Source organism: Arachis hypogaea, chromosome 19 (genome assembly GCF_003086295.3).
Source record: "Arachis hypogaea cultivar Tifrunner chromosome 19, arahy.Tifrunner.gnm2.J5K5, whole genome shotgun sequence".
NCBI lineage: Eukaryota > Viridiplantae > Streptophyta > Magnoliopsida > Fabales > Fabaceae > Arachis > Arachis hypogaea.
The window spans coordinates 16340625-16356825 of record NC_092054.1 but is presented as its reverse complement, the minus strand read 5'-3'; the positions used below and the strand labels follow the sequence as shown (position 1 = coordinate 16356825).

Sequence of the window (16201 nt, the reverse complement as noted above, 5' to 3'; positions counted from 1 at the left end):
CAAGTTACATGGACACCTTGAGGTGTGTGACATCGTTGCTCTGTTATTGTCGTTCGAGTGTGTCGAATGGCACCCTACAAACCGAGTGATGATAATATTAACCTAACATTGAAAACATCAAAAACATCAATGGATAAACCCAAATTTAAAAATATAAACACGACGAACATCAGAAAAATTAATTGGCAAACACAAAGACCAACAAAGATCTAGGGACCACCATTGTCACCAACACCGCTCGCTCCTGCACGCTGAGGACATCGACTCCGACTATGACCTTGAGCACCACAGAGACGGCATATCCGAGAACCACGCATGTTGCGTGAGTCCATTTCATTAAGGTATCGGGTCAATTTGGGATGACCTTTAGACCTTCGTCTCAAGGTGGGATTAGTGAGCAATAATGTAGGTTCCTGATAAGTCGGCCATGTCTCTGGATTGCCTAATGGTGTGAAATCAAACCTATAGATCTTACGAACCTCTGTAATCTTGTACACATCATGCACATACAACTGCCAATCGAGACGCTGGTTAGCACAGCAAGCAATAACATGGCGACATGGTAGTTGTTCTACCTGAAAGTGCCCACAGTCACACGTCTGTCGCGCAATATCAACTACCAACACCTTTCTGCTAGTCATTTCGTGCACCTCAAATACCTCATTTCGTCTATCAAACCGGTGCACAGCTATATTCCCAGCATGTTGCATATTTGCTTCTATCTGCTGTTATGCAAATACAGAAAAATAGACTTTTAAGATTGGTCATTCATACAGTCTAGGTAACTTTTAAGATTTTTATAAGAAAAATATGAGTTTTGGATTTTAGATAATTAACTGTGGATTTTAGATAATTAACTGTTGATTTTCAAAAAGGTTAATAAGACGAACGATCATCACTGCTATTGAAAACAACTTTTTTTTATATGTATCTTCTTTTGACAATTCCGGAACTCCTCCGGTGAGACAATGTGATTAGGTTCTCACCCCCTACAACCTTATCTTTTCAAGAAACAGACGAAGAAGATTAGGAAGAGTTTATTGCGTTTTTGCTTTAACGATATTGTTGTATTAACTTAATTATTATTTTTTCTCGCTTTTATCATTATATTTTTGTAAAGAGGGATAGGAGTCGTGATTGTAATGTTTGTAAGTATTTGTATAAATAACTCTTATTATTAAGTATATAGAAGTCGTCGTAATAATATCCTCGTTATTAAAGTAGTACAGCCGGAAACGTGACATTCTGATAGTAAAAGTATTACAAACCAAATTGATCTGGTGAGTTCTACTCCTTCAAAGTGGCTAATTTAATCTTGGTGGTCTCTTCTCATTGCATATAAAATCACTGTGTATATCTATAATTTGAAAGACAGATTTTTGTGTATTTATGATCTATTGAAGTTTTTGAATATTGTATATGTACTTATGTATATTAATTTGTATTAATTGAATTCGAAATTTTTATTAAAATTTTTTTATTCATCTACTTAATGCGAAGTCTATTTTTCTTTGGTATAATGTATATATATAAAGAATAAAAATAAAAAATAACTCACAGATTCTTACTTATATATCGTTAATATTATGGATATATTAAATTAAGAGTGGTTATAACTTATAAGTTAAAAATCACCATAATATTTTAATTAATAGCCAATTATGACCGGAACATAACGAGTTTATTAGTTGAAATGTTACCAAGTCTCAAAAAAGTGAGCTAGTCTCCTTTGTAATATAATAGCGCCTAATTCCCTATGTGATGGTTTGGAGGATCATGTCTCTAGGGAGATCTAAGGTTTTTTTTTTTTTTTTTTTTTTTTTTTTTTTTTTTTTTTTTTTTTTTTTTTTTTTCAGTCTTTTACACTACACATCTATACACACGTACAATCACTAATATTATGAATTTTATAACCTCCTAAGCTTAGTCAGAATTCGAATCCCTGTGCAACTCCTTGTGAGATAGGAGATTCTGTCACTAGCTTCAAGTCTCGGTTTCAAAGAGATCTAGGTTTAAATTTAAAATGTAGCTGTGGAGTGTGGATTAGGGCTGGTAATGAGTAAGGTAGGATAGACCTTACCTTAACCCTAATCTTATTCGCACTTTAAAATTCTAAATCCTACTCTACCTTATCCTACCTACAGAAATATTAAATTTTTTCAAAGTAAATATAAAATTCAATCATTTCAAATTTTATACATATTAATAACATAAAAAATAAAAAACTAATACTCTAAATTACTAAATTAACTAACTAATTGCCAATGAGTAATAACTCAAATGGCATAGTCTCCCCATACTCAATTAAGAGGTTGCGAGTTCGAATCTCATATCTTTGGTAAAAAAAAAAAAATTAACTAACTAATTTTAGTGGTTATTCATTTATTGTAAGTCATTACGTAAAAAAGGTTGTGGGTTCAACTTTCACTTTCTTCACTATATACCTAATTTTTATAAAATATGTGTTATATATGAGGTGCGGATAGGGTAAGATAGGGTACACCCTAAACCCGTACCCTACCCTACCCGTAAGCATATCCAGATCGTACCCTACTCTACCCGCAGCGGGTCGGATAGCCTACCCTATTCGAACAGGTTGAACTGGGTTGGATACCCGCAAATAAGATATAAATTGCCAGTCCTAATGTGAATGAGTATGTCTTATCTTTCTCGTTTATTGGATTTGTGAGGCGTCTTGGGCCAAGTTTAGGACCGAGCCCCACCTGAATCCATAACAATAATCAAATGATTTTACATTAGCATAATCAAACTTTTTATAAACACAAAAAATATAATTTTACTACGCGCATATGTTTTATAATAAATATTATTTTAAAATTAATATTTTTTTAACGACATGTATTTTTTATATTATTTATTAATTAAAAAATAATTTAAATATATAATTAATTAATAACAACTATATTTTTATAGAATATTATGAATATTTGAGTTACGAATAATATTTTTTCAAAAAATATATTCCTGTATGATGGATAGGTTATATTCCATTGTATCATTAACCACTTAATTTGGACACAAAAGTCCTCTTTTATTCCGCTAATTGGGTAACAAATAGATAAAAATAAATAATATTTAAAGTTCATATTTTATAGTACAGTAGAATACAATCATGGTGGAGATTCAAAACCCATAATAAGTTGGCAAAAATTATGATAAATTATTGATGTTTATTATATGAATAATGATATAATTGAAATTTAAGATAAACTTCAATGTGAAAATTGTGAAATTTTTATTGGGTCGTGCATGGCACTACCTATTACACTTTTGTCTATATGTTGGGGGGTTTTAGAGGGTTATGAATCATGAATCACGATGAATATCTGCTTGGAGTCCACCAGGTAATTGAATTTTCTTTCATAACCTCAACTCTCTTTTCAACTTCATCAGCTTTTTAGCCACTCTTCCCATTCTCCTTTTTGGCCGTCTAATTCAGATACACTCTCAGCAAATTGGTGGATATTTCTCTTGTATATTTGTATTATACACACTAGAACAAATTTCAATTATGAGATTTTCGGTGTTTTAATTTCTATATTTTAAGGAAAAAAATGTATAAAAATAAGTTGTTCAACTATCATTTTCTAAAAGATGTATTATTAGCATTTCATATTTGCTGTTAAGTGATCTAAAACAATAGATTTGAATATAGAAGAATAATATATGATTAACAAATATTATTTTATGTTAGTATTTAGTCAATAATAATTTGTATTTATATTTGTAGAAATTTTATATATAAAAAGTATATAATCTGCATCTATATTTATCAAAAGTTATACACATGAATCAATATAATTTACACATATAAATTAATAAAATTTATTTGTTAAAGATAATTTAATACTTATACTAATAAAAAATATTAAAAATTATTAGTCCCAAAAAATTTCTCTTGAATATATTTAATTTAAATCCAATACATATAAAATACATATGGGCAAATGCTTTGCAAAAGTATTTCATTTGTCATAACAAATTGTTCTTCTGCCAACTTTGTTTCTTTAATCAAAGTTCACCAATAATATAATCACTGAATAAGAAAAAAAAATAAAAAAATAAAAAAGTTACAAAATGTCTCTTCAGAATTAAGAAGAGGCCAGCCAACTACTATAGCGATACAAGAACAAAAAAGTAAATTCCTCACACTTAAAGCTTATTATACCAAAGAACACCTTTGTTGTCGCTATCATCATCAGGCTCAACATACATGCACTCTTTGGCCTCTCTCCATAGGGCCTTGTAAATTGGAGTGCCATCAAACTGATAGTATTCTCGTAAAATTGGTTTAATAGCATTGGTTGCTTCCATTGCATGATAGTGTGGCATTGTAGAGAACAAGTGATGCGTAACATGCGTATCAGTGATGTGATGAAGAACCTTATTCAAAATCCATCCATAATCTCTATCTATTGTTGACAAAGCTCCCTTAAACCACTCCCATTCATTGGAATCATAGTGAGGCAAAGAAGGATGCGTGTGCTGCAAGTAAGTAATTAGCACCAAAAGTGCGTTAACCACCGCCAACGGCATTCCATAAACACAGAGCGTCCAAACAAGGCCTTGAGCTAAGACCAGTCGGTAAATGCCATAGAACGCGGCCAGGACACCGACGTCCGACAAGAATATCTGAAACCTCTCGCGATCGGAGTAAATCGGACCGTACGGATCGTAGTGGCAGGCGAATCGATCGTACTTCCTTCCGGAAACATTGAAAGCGAGATACAGAGGCCACCCGAAAAAGAGAGTAACTGATAGTGTGATGGTTCTTCCTACGGGATTGTTAAGATACTTTGTGTACCAACGGATGCTGGATCTTCGCTTTGGGACGAACACCTCGTCGCGGTCGACGGATCCGGTGTTGGAATGGTGGCGACGGTGGCTGTGCTTCCAGGAAAAGTAAGGGACGAGAAGGAAAGAATGGAGAATGAAGCCGACAAGGTCATCTAACCATTGGTAGTCGCTGAAGGCATGGTGGCCGCACTCGTGTGCAATGACCCAGACGCCGGTCATGACGGCGCCTTGGGCGAACCAGTACAAAGGCCAAGCCAAGAAGGAGAGGTTGTGTGGAAGATTCCAGAAGTAGTTGATGGCGACATAGGCGAAAATTGAGGCTATGGTGAGGTCGAAGAAGACGTAGGAGAATGAGCGAGCGACGGAGCGTTTAAAGCAATGTGGAGGAATTGCTTTTCTGAGTTCGCCGAGAGTGAAGGGTGGTTTTGTGTGAGGTGCTCTCTTCAAAACTTCTCCTTCTTTTCTTGATGATAATGTTTTTGACTTCCTCTTCCCGGCAGAATGACCACCAGACCCCATATCTTCAGACGCCTGTTTCCGATTTCGAGGTAACACAAAATTAGTTTTCAGATGAAATATATATTAAAATATAAAATATAAATTAAAAATAAATTAAATTGTATATGTATTTAGGTAATATTTGAGTTTGGTATATGTATGTTATTTTGTATTTTATTTTATTTTATATTTTTTAATTTCTAATAAAATATTAAATAATAATAATATAATAAATGTATAATTATAAATAAAAACTATAGATGTTAATTGTTAAGTTAGATAAAGTTACTTTCTCTTCTTAACATTACCATTTGGTTAATTACATACCTACCACCATCGAGATCATGAAAACTCACCGTGCCAAATTGTGCAAAATTAGTTTCAAAAAATTATTAAATAGCAGAAATCAATCAAACCCTAAAAAAATATGTTAATAGCGTTGTGTCTTTTTTTTTTTTTCCATAGTTTTGTGTGTCAATTTAAGCAAAGATTTAGCTACCAATAGTTAGAAGAATGTTAGAACACGAGGATTGAGAGTCACTCGTGGAATGCATTGAATTGTTAGAGAAACTAATAACAATTTAAAAATAAAAGGGTAGAAGAAAAAGAATAGTACCTTAAGGAGAAGAGAAAGATATTGTTTCTCCTGCTCCTGTGTGTCTGAAGATAGGAATTTGTTGTATTTTTTCCGGGTTTGAGAGAAGGAAAGATAGTTAGGAGTATTTAAAGGCTAAAAGGCATGTCTCTGTAGAAAAGGGAACCGCAAACAAGGGGATGTTGATGTCCATTTTGGGTTTTTCTTGGTCAAGAATTTTCTATTACCCGTTAACGATTTTCCTATTATTTCTCTCTTCTCTATTTGACTCTGAATTTTTTGTGGTTAAAAGAAAACTAATGAATTGGCTAGATTTAAAGCTTTATATTGTTAACTTTTACTCATTTGCCATTTATAAGAATTAAAACTGTCAACTACATTCGAATAGTATATTTTTTCCCTTTCATGTCTTTGATTTCCAATTAGAACAACATTTTTTTTCCTTGTGGTTTCTAATTTTTTCATATTACATGATATATAACCAAAAAAAAAAAAAGTTAGAAAATTAAAATTTATTGTTTTTAGTCATTATTTAATTATTAATTTAATTTTTTTAGTCTAACAATCTAATAACATATTTAATTTTATCCTATATTTTAAAACATTAATAATTAATTGATCTCTAAAAATAATATATTCTAATAAATTCCTAGCTTTCTTTAAATTTAAATATATTGTGTTTTATTGCTTTTTTTTTTCTCTTTTATTAATCACAAGTTTTTTTTATTTAAATAAAATAATAGGAGATCAAATTTACCTAATCCCCTAAATAAAATTTTAAAACGTGCATCTCCTAAACTATATAATATATAAATCGTCACAGGTGATATGTGTTAGATAATGGATGAAACATGCTACCCTGTGATGCTTTGTGCATGAAACTCCTTGGACAAATGTACATAAATTATCTCATGCCAATGTGCTTCTAAAGTTGTATATAAATCGTCCCACCCTAGCATGAATTACGTTTTTTAACCTAAAGTCCACACCCTAACACGATTTACATGTAAATACATAAAACACGTTACCCTAACACGATTTATATGCAAATACCCTAAGGCACATTAGGATGTGATGATTTACGTTAAAAAATATAAAGCTCATGACCATAGAACGATTTGTGTAGTTAAAGAGGCTATAAATAAACGAGTATGATGTATAACAAATCATAGTTGAATTGAGGGTTTTGGAAGATGGCTAAAAGTGTGTTTTTGCTAGTTCATCACCGAAAAAAATTGATGAAAACACAAGTGAAGGTGTAATGTTCACTAGTAAAAAGTAGGTTGGAGTGTTCGTAAATCCTTCAACGAGTTAAAGGAATTTACAAAATAGTATATTACAAAAGTTAGGATAGTGCGGTAAAAAATATGTAAAGCAATTATTTTTTCAGATTCCTATCTCACTTAGGCAAGGTTATGTTAAGTTTGGAAAGTATGAGATGTTAGGCGATGACGACATTCGTGTTATATTTCACATTCAATCTAGATTTTCAGATTGGTGGCTATGGAGTTGTTTGCGAGAATGGTTGATGTGAAGGATAGCTCGGGTGGATCTGCTCCGAATCCGCCAACTGTCGGGCTAGAAGGTGGTTCTAGCGCTATTCCAACCGGTCACGATGTCACCGCACATAGTTTGTCTCCATTATTTGCAGCAAATATGCCCGTTTAGGCCGATAATGCAGACGAGTTGGGTGATATGCGTACCTTCGAGGAGCTTACAGCTGCAATCAGAGCAGCACCGATATTGGATGGTACACCAGCATTCATAGAGGTCATAGATAGGGATCCACTTGCTGAGGCTATAGGCGATGATGAGTCAGATTCGGGACCATCCATATTGGCGATGATACTGATGGTGAGGAAGATACAACACGAGTTGGGAGATCGCAAGGGAGACGGGCATAGTATGCTTGGCACAGAGAAGTTTCAAATCAGCCAGCACAGTTCCAAAGTAAGGAGGAATCTGTGCTGACAGTGAAGAGTTATAATATTCATCGAGATGTTGAGTATAAGGTGATTGTGTCCTATCAGTTGAAGTATCACGGAAAGTGTGTGCAGTTTGGGAATGACTGCAATTGGCTGATACATGTGACTATGCGGCAGAGAAAATGCTACTGGAAAGTCCGAAAATACAATAGGGCCACACACATGTCTTGCAACCGAGATATCCATCGATCATAGGCAGCTTTATTATCATGTCATCTATGAATCAATTCTATCGCTGGTCATGGCCGATGCAACAATCTTAGTGAAAGTATTGCAAAATGCGGTCTCATCGAAATATGGTTTCAAGCCCAATTACAGGCAGGTGTGGATGGCTAAGCAGAAGGAGATTGCATAGATTATTGGTGATTGGGAAGAGTCTTACAACCTGATTCCGAGATGGATCATCGGGATTCAGATATACATGCCAGGCACTACTGCAGTGTTGCGTACTTCACCTGTAAGGTCTAGTAATACAGTCAATGGAACGAGGGTGTTCTTTCATCGATTGTTTTGGACGTTTTCGCCATGTGTTGAGACCTTCAAGTATTGCAAGTCACTGATATCTATTGATGGTACTCATTTGTATGGCAAGTACGGTGGTACTTTACTCATGGCGATTGCACAAGATGGAAACTCAAACATCCTTCCAGTTGCATTTAGGCTAGTCGAGGGTGAGAACACAGCTTCATGGAAGTTTTTCCTGAGTCACCTTCATCAACACATCCTGTAAAGTAACCGTGCACTCCCCAAATGACATGTAAAAACGTGTGGGTCTCTGGATGTCATCGCTCCACAAATGCACTAATCAGTGGCTTATTAAGCTTAAACCAATGATCATTTAGCCTTGCAACATGTAGTAATCCAGCACCATCTAGGTGCGGCATTATACGGTCATGCATTATCATCTTTTGTTGCCTACGAATGCTCTTTACACACTGGATTGGCTGATAAAACAAGAATATACAATCATAACTTAACAACGCATAATAACCAAAAACATATATCAAAAGTCAAATTCACCCTTAAACCACACAACAACCACAACATTCCTAAGCATATTAAACCTAAAATATTAACAAATATCTAAAATTACAAACTATATAGATTAACATAATTAGATTAATATAACTCAATATAATACCGTTATCAACTATATACATTGTAAACCAATTTAACAACTAACCTCTTCGTCAATAAATCCCGCGCAATACGTTTCAATTGGTACATGTCGCCTTCGTTCCTCGCCATCTTCCACCAAAACTGTTTGGACCCACCTTGCACTTTCCCACTTTGCTGCCTACCAAAGCTTCAACCGCTGCTATTAGCAGCTGCCACCACCGTCCTCTGCCACCCTCTTTTCCATGTACCGTACCTACATGGCTGTGGCTCTGCCGTTCACAAAAAAGATTCTTCCTCCTCCTCCACCGTTAGTTCCCTTCTTCTCTAAGCTTCCTCATCTCCAAGAAGTTCTTTGCCGTCAATGAGAGCTAACAAGTGAAACATTACTCATGGGAAGGTAAGTAGGATTTGCCTTTATATATATTTCGTCCTAGGCTATTGAGCCTTATTTTTATGCACGTAAATCGTGCTAGGGTGCTAGGGGTATGACTTTGTACGAATCATGCTAGGGTGTTGAGGGTTGGATATTTGCACGTAAATCATACTAGAATAGTAGACTATAGATTAAAAAATATAATTCATGTTAGGATGGGACGATTTATATACAACTTTAGAAGTACATTGGCTTGAGACGATTTATGTGTATTTATCCAAAGAATTTTATGTATAAATCGTCTTAGAGTAGCACATATAAAGATTCCATAGTTTATTATCCAAATTTCACTTTCATTCTTACCCTTAAAATTTATTTGATTAGGAATATAAAAAAGTAATTTAAAGTAACTAAAACTCCTCTTGCAATGGATTTCATAGCAGTTATAGCCAAGGTAGAGAAAATCGAGATTTTACGTGAAATCGGAAAAGTAAATAAAGAACGTAAAACGTAAAATCTTAACAAGATTTAAATCGTAAAATCGTCAGACTTAGTATAAATTTTGTAAAATCGATAAACTCATTTAAAATCGTAATATCAGAAGATTTTAAGAGTTAAATCGAGATTCTAGCTACTATGGTTATAGCTATATTTGCCACATGCTACACACATATATAAACCCAATTCCCAAGTCACTTTATAAAATACATTAGATTATTAATTTACCAAATTTTAAAATAACAAATAAAAAATATAAATAAAATAAAAAATTAAAATATTTAATAATAAAAAATTAATCAAAATAGTTAAAATTTATTTTATTTTATTAATTATTATAATAATTATTAAATATGAAATAAAATAAATTTTAACTTTTTTTTAATATTACCGCAAATAAAAAATAAAGATGGGAATGAATTCGTACATAATTTATTTAAATATATTTTTTTAGGACTATGTGAGCATTACTAGGAATTTTTTGCTTCTCTTGAACGAGACGAGTCCCTATAGTGTGATTAAGGTTTTTTTATTTAAATAAAATAATAAAAAATTAAATTTATTTGAATTTTCTAAATAAAATTTTAAAACGTTGATTCTTTAAATCATATAATATGGATTATTGTCATTTTTATTTTTATTTTTATTCATTAAATATAGTTGTTGTAATTTTTAAAAATTTGTCTTTATTTAAAAAATTGGTTTTAATAAACAACTTTTGAAATGTCAAAGATTTATCAAAATTAAACTAAGAGGTATTCAATTTAATTCTTAAAAATAAGAAAATCCTTTTCTTTAGGTATTTTTTAAGAAAAAAATTGTGTATCAAATGTGTTGAAGTACTATAAATATATATTGTAAAGATAGTTTATAGATACAGAAACATAAATTATATATTATATAGATTAACGAGTAGAGCCTCATACTAGGCGTTTCGTTATCGACAACGAAGACGTGACTCCTTTTGATTCGCGAAGAATAGAGGTATATCATTGTCACTTTTGATTAATTTCATATCTCATTGCCACTAGTTAGACTGATTCTATTCCTTTATCGAACTCTGTGATTAATTTTATATGTTTGAGAATTGTTAGAATAGTTGGTTGAGGGCTTGTGTTAGCTGCAGTTATAGACAATGTTTTTTTAAATTTTATTATTTAATTTTACTTCTAAGAATGACCACCATCTATATAACTCTGTCTATTAATCATAGAGGACGGTTTGAGAGAGGACCATGTAAGAAGGCTAGTTACATTGGTGGAGACAACCACACGTTTCATGCAGTTTATGCCTACACCTTGTGTGATGACAAGTGTTAGAGGTCGCGGCACAGCTATTAGAGGTAGAGGTCAAGACAGAGGTTGATGCAGGATAGGTGCATTAAGCGGAGCAAAAAATGGTATCTCAAGCGAGAGCAGTAACTCAACCTCAATTTCATAGACTATGTGTTCTAATGTGTTTGTGGATGTTCACAAAAGAGAAATTTGATACTCATAGACTCTTATATTTTTGTATTTTCATGTACTCAAGATAGCTTGTAGACTATTTATGCTTGCCTTTTGTTGTTTTGGTATACTAAAGAGAGATACAAAAATCTTGTATTTTATTATGCAATTTTCATGGTCTGTTTAAAGGTAGACTTAGTTACGCTGCTTTTGAAGGTGTGATGTTAGATATAAGACTCTTGTTTTAATTTTTTGTGATGGATTATGCACTTCCTCACTTGTCTTCTTTGGCTTATGTGATAACTATTATTTTTGAGAATCAAAAATTAACTAACTTCAAATGCAATGTTCAATTGAATTGTTCTTATTCTTGCCATGCACATGTTCTTGCTAGAGATGAAGTTTGTTAAAATCAATTTAAATGGCAACAACAAGTTAACAGCATGGGAGTCTATGTCAATATTTGAGAAATTAAATATCATCAAGTTGCTCATACATGGATGTCTATGTTATTGTTAATGTATCAGAAAAAAAAAAAAAAAAACAGAACAACATTAGAATAACTTAGACATTATGTCATGCCAAGATTAGAAAAAAAATTCACTTATCTCATGATTAACAAATATCCCAAATTATACCAATCTTATATTTTATCACCAAATACAACTCACAAAATAAACAAAACGCTACCCCTAAAATAATGGTTGAAAGTAACACTCTAATTCTCCTAATTTCACCCCTAAATTTGTCTATCTTTCTGACCATCATTGAGGATGCTTGATTATTTTTTCCAACTGCAGTGACAGTCAATCCATCTTCATGCCTTGCATAAGAATGCTCCAAATTTTTTTAGCTAAAGATCTTGCTAGGTTCTCTCATCTTTCTTCGATTTTATCCACTTACACAAAGTATTTGCAGTCTCTTGTCTGAAAAAAATACAGAAAACGCATCCAGATGTCAATTAAAATTCAAAAATAAAATTTTCACCTCAACAATAACAGCACCTGGCCATTACCGCCCATAGAATACATCGGATGAACCATCTATTAGGGTCCGTCATTATGCCAGACTCCATCAACGCAACCTCCCTCCCACAGAAGCATCTGCTGTTGAGCTTCTTCTCCTTCCTCTTCTTCGAACTTGAAGAGACTTCCATCATTTGTAGCAGAGTTAAATCTGCGCAAAGACATTCTGGGGGTTACGACGTTATTCTTTCTGACCGTGAGTTCACTTGACACTATATGAAATTTAACAAGGTTCAGTTTTTTGGGTAAGGTTCAAATTGGGGAAGATAACTTGCTAGGGTTCGATTTGATTATTAGAACCTCATCAAACGATCATATACCAATGTTTACTTCTACATAGATAGGACTTTGGAGGGTTGGAGTGTCACATAGGGTTGGATAACCACGAAGCAAGTGCATATCTAAGATAGGGTACATATATCAGCGTTTTCATCTTTAAAAATAGGCACACATACAAGTAAAAAATTTGATATAGTGTTTATTTTTAGATATTAGAACTGAGATTGAGAGGCTGAAATTTAGTATTATGTTTATGAGTTAGAGATTAAAATTAAAATTTAATTTCGAGACACAAAATTTCAGTTTCTTTAATACCTCCAGAAAGTAGGAACACAAAAGACTAAAATTTTTAGAGACAGAAACTAAAACTTTAATAATATTTTTTTAATAACTATGAGTATTTTAATAAATATTTTTAATTTATCTCTGTTGAATTTGAAAAACTAATATTCAATTAAAATGATGAACAAATATTATTAAAGAATTATTAAGTGTTTATATGATTGTGTTATGGTTGCATGCAGGAAAATAACTTTTGAAAACATGACCCAAATAATCCATACACCTTGGTTCATCAAAGTTAAGTCAAGCCCAATCACATGCCCATAAACCAAGTATGAGGAATTAAAGAAATAAACCAAGAGACCACAAATCTCATTCAGTTACTCCCACTTTGGTTACTTGAATGTCAAATTCATTTCAATTAATTCCATTGAAACTTCCACCGAAAGGCAAAAAGTCCTCTCTTCTTTCTCCTCTTTCTTCACTTTGATCACATCACTCACTTAGCAAGAAAGAAAGAAAGAAAGAAAAAAGTGTAGAGGCTATGGAGCTTTGAAGGACAAAAAGCTTGTTTGATAAGAAAAAATTAGAACAAAGGATAGAGGGATAAGAAAGAGACGAAGAAAAGACGCAACAAAAACATAAAAGGATAGATAAATGGGGTTATTTTTCTACTAGACCTCTAAAAAATCTATTCTTAGCAACCTAGGTCACCGGAAGGGGTTCCCTACTAGACCTTCAAAGAACTTGTCCTTGACAACCTAGATCAGAGGGATGAAAATTGAATCACTCAATCTTCTCCATGCAACAAGCGAAGCAAATCATTCACCTTACTTAATCACACTAAAAAACATGCATAAAGCACTAAAGAAATTTTATTCATCAAATTTATGTAAATTGTCTCACCAAAGGTGTTTAAATAGGCACTTAACAAACTAACTAAAAGATAAGATAAGATAACTTAATTTAAATCTCCTAAAAATAAGATAACTAATTTAAATCAGATTTGATTTAAATTTTAAAATCCTAAAGATATGATAACTAATTTAAATTAACTTTGATCTTATTAGATTAGATCAGGTTTGATTTAAATCTAAAATCCCTAAAAATACTATTAAACAAATCAAAAGTAAATCAAATCTTCCAACAAACTCTAACAGCAAAACAAATTAAAAATAAATGACTAAAATTCAAAAATTAATAAAAATTATGCCTCCCATTGAATTTGAAAATCTTTATTGGGCTTCTTGTTGTCTTGCCTTAGCCCAATGGGCCTTATGAATTGTTGCCCTTTCAGCATCACTGTTTTTGAGACGGACTCTTCGTCTTTTTGATGTCCAAGACTGGCATGGCCCAATTTTTCTAGAATTTAGATCCTTGAATATGACAAGATTATCATTCCGTCCCTTAGCTCTAAATGATAAAAATTCCCTCCTAATCACGTATCATTGTTGCCAAAACGAAGCAAGAAGGAAGTGCTATAACCAAGAAGTTGGTCACTCACGGCCAGACCATATCAAAAAGCATCTTCCTCCATTTGTGCTACACTAAGTAATGAAGAAGGAAATCAACAAAGTCTCAAGCACAGAAGAAGCAACCATGAAAAAGGTGAGGTCAACCACGGTCAGAAGAACATCAACGCTCAAAATCAAAACTTAGGGCCAAAGTCAAGCTCAACGGTCAAGATTGAATAAGCTTGAAGAAAAAGGATGAGAGAGAGAAACGGTGAGTTGCATGCAACAGAGTTAGTTTTCTCTCTCCTCTCTGCTGAAGCTGTTGCAAGTTTCTGATGATGGAGAAGAAGACAGTGTTAGGATTGAACGTGATTCAACCTTAGAAACTTCACTCTTCTATATTAAGGGTGAATGACCAAGGGTTGAAGATAAAGAGAGTAAGTAAAAAGTACAGAGTTCATTCTCATAGCTACCCAAATTGTTTGAATTCTTCTCTTTCATAAAGTTCATTTAATATTTTTTTCTCAGTTTAATCTGTCTGAGTCTCATTGAAAAAGGCAAACATGGTGAAGTTTGTAAGAAAAAGCCAGTGAAAGGTAAAAGACAGTGAGTTAAACTAGGAGAAAAAACCATAAGATGTCTTAAAGGTTCTTTGTACATCTTTCTATTTTGTTTCATGATCCTATGGGATTCCCTTGCAAGTTGGGTCAGTACTTTGCGGTTAAAAGCTAGATTAAGGTCTAGTCAAATTCAGATTGGGTTAGAATTTAGATTTGTCCTAGATAGGATTGGGTAGATCCTAGGGAAGAATTGGTAATTGTAATCTATTTAAAGATAGTGAAATTTCGTCACAATTGTAATGGAGACTGCATGTAAGCTACATGGTACTAAGTAGCTGAACCAGGATATATCTGGGTGTTATTCCTTCTTCTCTACTTCACTTCTGTTTCTGTTACTCAGGAGACAAAATGAAAATGTCTTTCAACTCGTCACGAGACAAAAGTAAAAATATCTCCTGAGGTTCTTTGAAAAAGAAATTTTTATATTCAGCAGAAAAAGAAGCTAAGATTCAACCCCCTTTCTTTTAGCCACTGATAACCATCAATTGTTATCAAATCTTGGTCTCAAAAAGATCAAGCTTTGTAGCTTGGAGGAAAGGTCCTAATGGTGAACAACAATGGTTCAAATGTAGTGGCCTACACTCTGACAAAAGGACAATCCAGTAACAGGCCACCATTTTTCAATGGAAAGAACTATAGCTATTGGAAGGAGAGAATGAAGATCTTTGTTCAATCAGTAGATTACAACATCTGAAAGATCATCCTTAATGGTCCCCAAGTTCCAACCAAAACTGGAGCATATGGAGCAGTCACTCCTAAGACTGAAGCCAAGTGGAATGATGAAGATAAAAAGAAAATAGAGCTCAACACCAAAGCTGTCAACTTGCTTAATTGTGCTATCAGTTTCGAGGAATTTCAAAGGGCATCTAGATGCAAAATAGCAAAGAAAATCTAGGACAAGTTTCAAGTCACCCATAAAGGCACTACCCTAGTCAAGCGGACCAGAATAGACATACTGAGCAAAGAATACGAAATGTTCTCTATGAAGGAAGGAGAAACAATTGATGAAATGTTTGAAAGATTCAACGTCATCATCAATGGCTTGGATGCTATGGGGATCACTCACTTTGAACTTGTGCTAGTAAGGAAGGTTCTGAGAAGTCTCGCTAAAGAGTGGGAAAATAAAGCTATAGTTATAGCCGAGAGCAGTGGCATTGATCAAATGACATATGATGATATAAGAGGAAATTTACTTGCTTTTGAAACCCCT

General features: G+C 33.2%; 2 protein-coding genes across 2 annotated transcripts; both read right to left on the bottom strand.

Moving 5' to 3' along the window:
• Positions 1-209: 209 nt before the first annotated feature.
• LOC114925932 (uncharacterized) lies at positions 210-710 on the bottom strand. The gene has a single exon (XM_029295707.1). The coding sequence runs from the start codon at positions 708-710 to the stop codon at positions 210-212; it is 501 nt and encodes a 166-aa protein (XP_029151540.1).
• Positions 711-3896: 3186 nt separating this feature from the next.
• Positions 3897-6019, bottom strand: LOC112779709 (delta(12)-fatty-acid desaturase FAD2). The gene is made up of 2 exons (XM_025824044.3): positions 5933-6019; positions 3897-5349 (listed from the first exon to the last, which is right to left on the bottom strand). The coding sequence occupies exon 2, from the start codon at positions 5335-5337 to the stop codon at positions 4174-4176; it is 1164 nt and encodes a 387-aa protein (XP_025679829.1). The 5' UTR covers positions 5338-5349; positions 5933-6019; the 3' UTR covers positions 3897-4173.
• Between the last annotated feature and the right edge of the window lie 10182 nt (positions 6020-16201).

Excerpts from the sequence above, each read along its gene's own strand:
- LOC112779709 (XM_025824044.3), bottom strand. The coding sequence starts at position 5,337 with ATGGGGTCTGGTGGTCATTCTGCCGGGAAGAGGAAGTCAAAAACATTA.
- LOC114925932 (XM_029295707.1), bottom strand. The coding sequence starts at position 710 with ATGCAACATGCTGGGAATATAGCTGTGCACCGGTTTGATAGACGAAAT.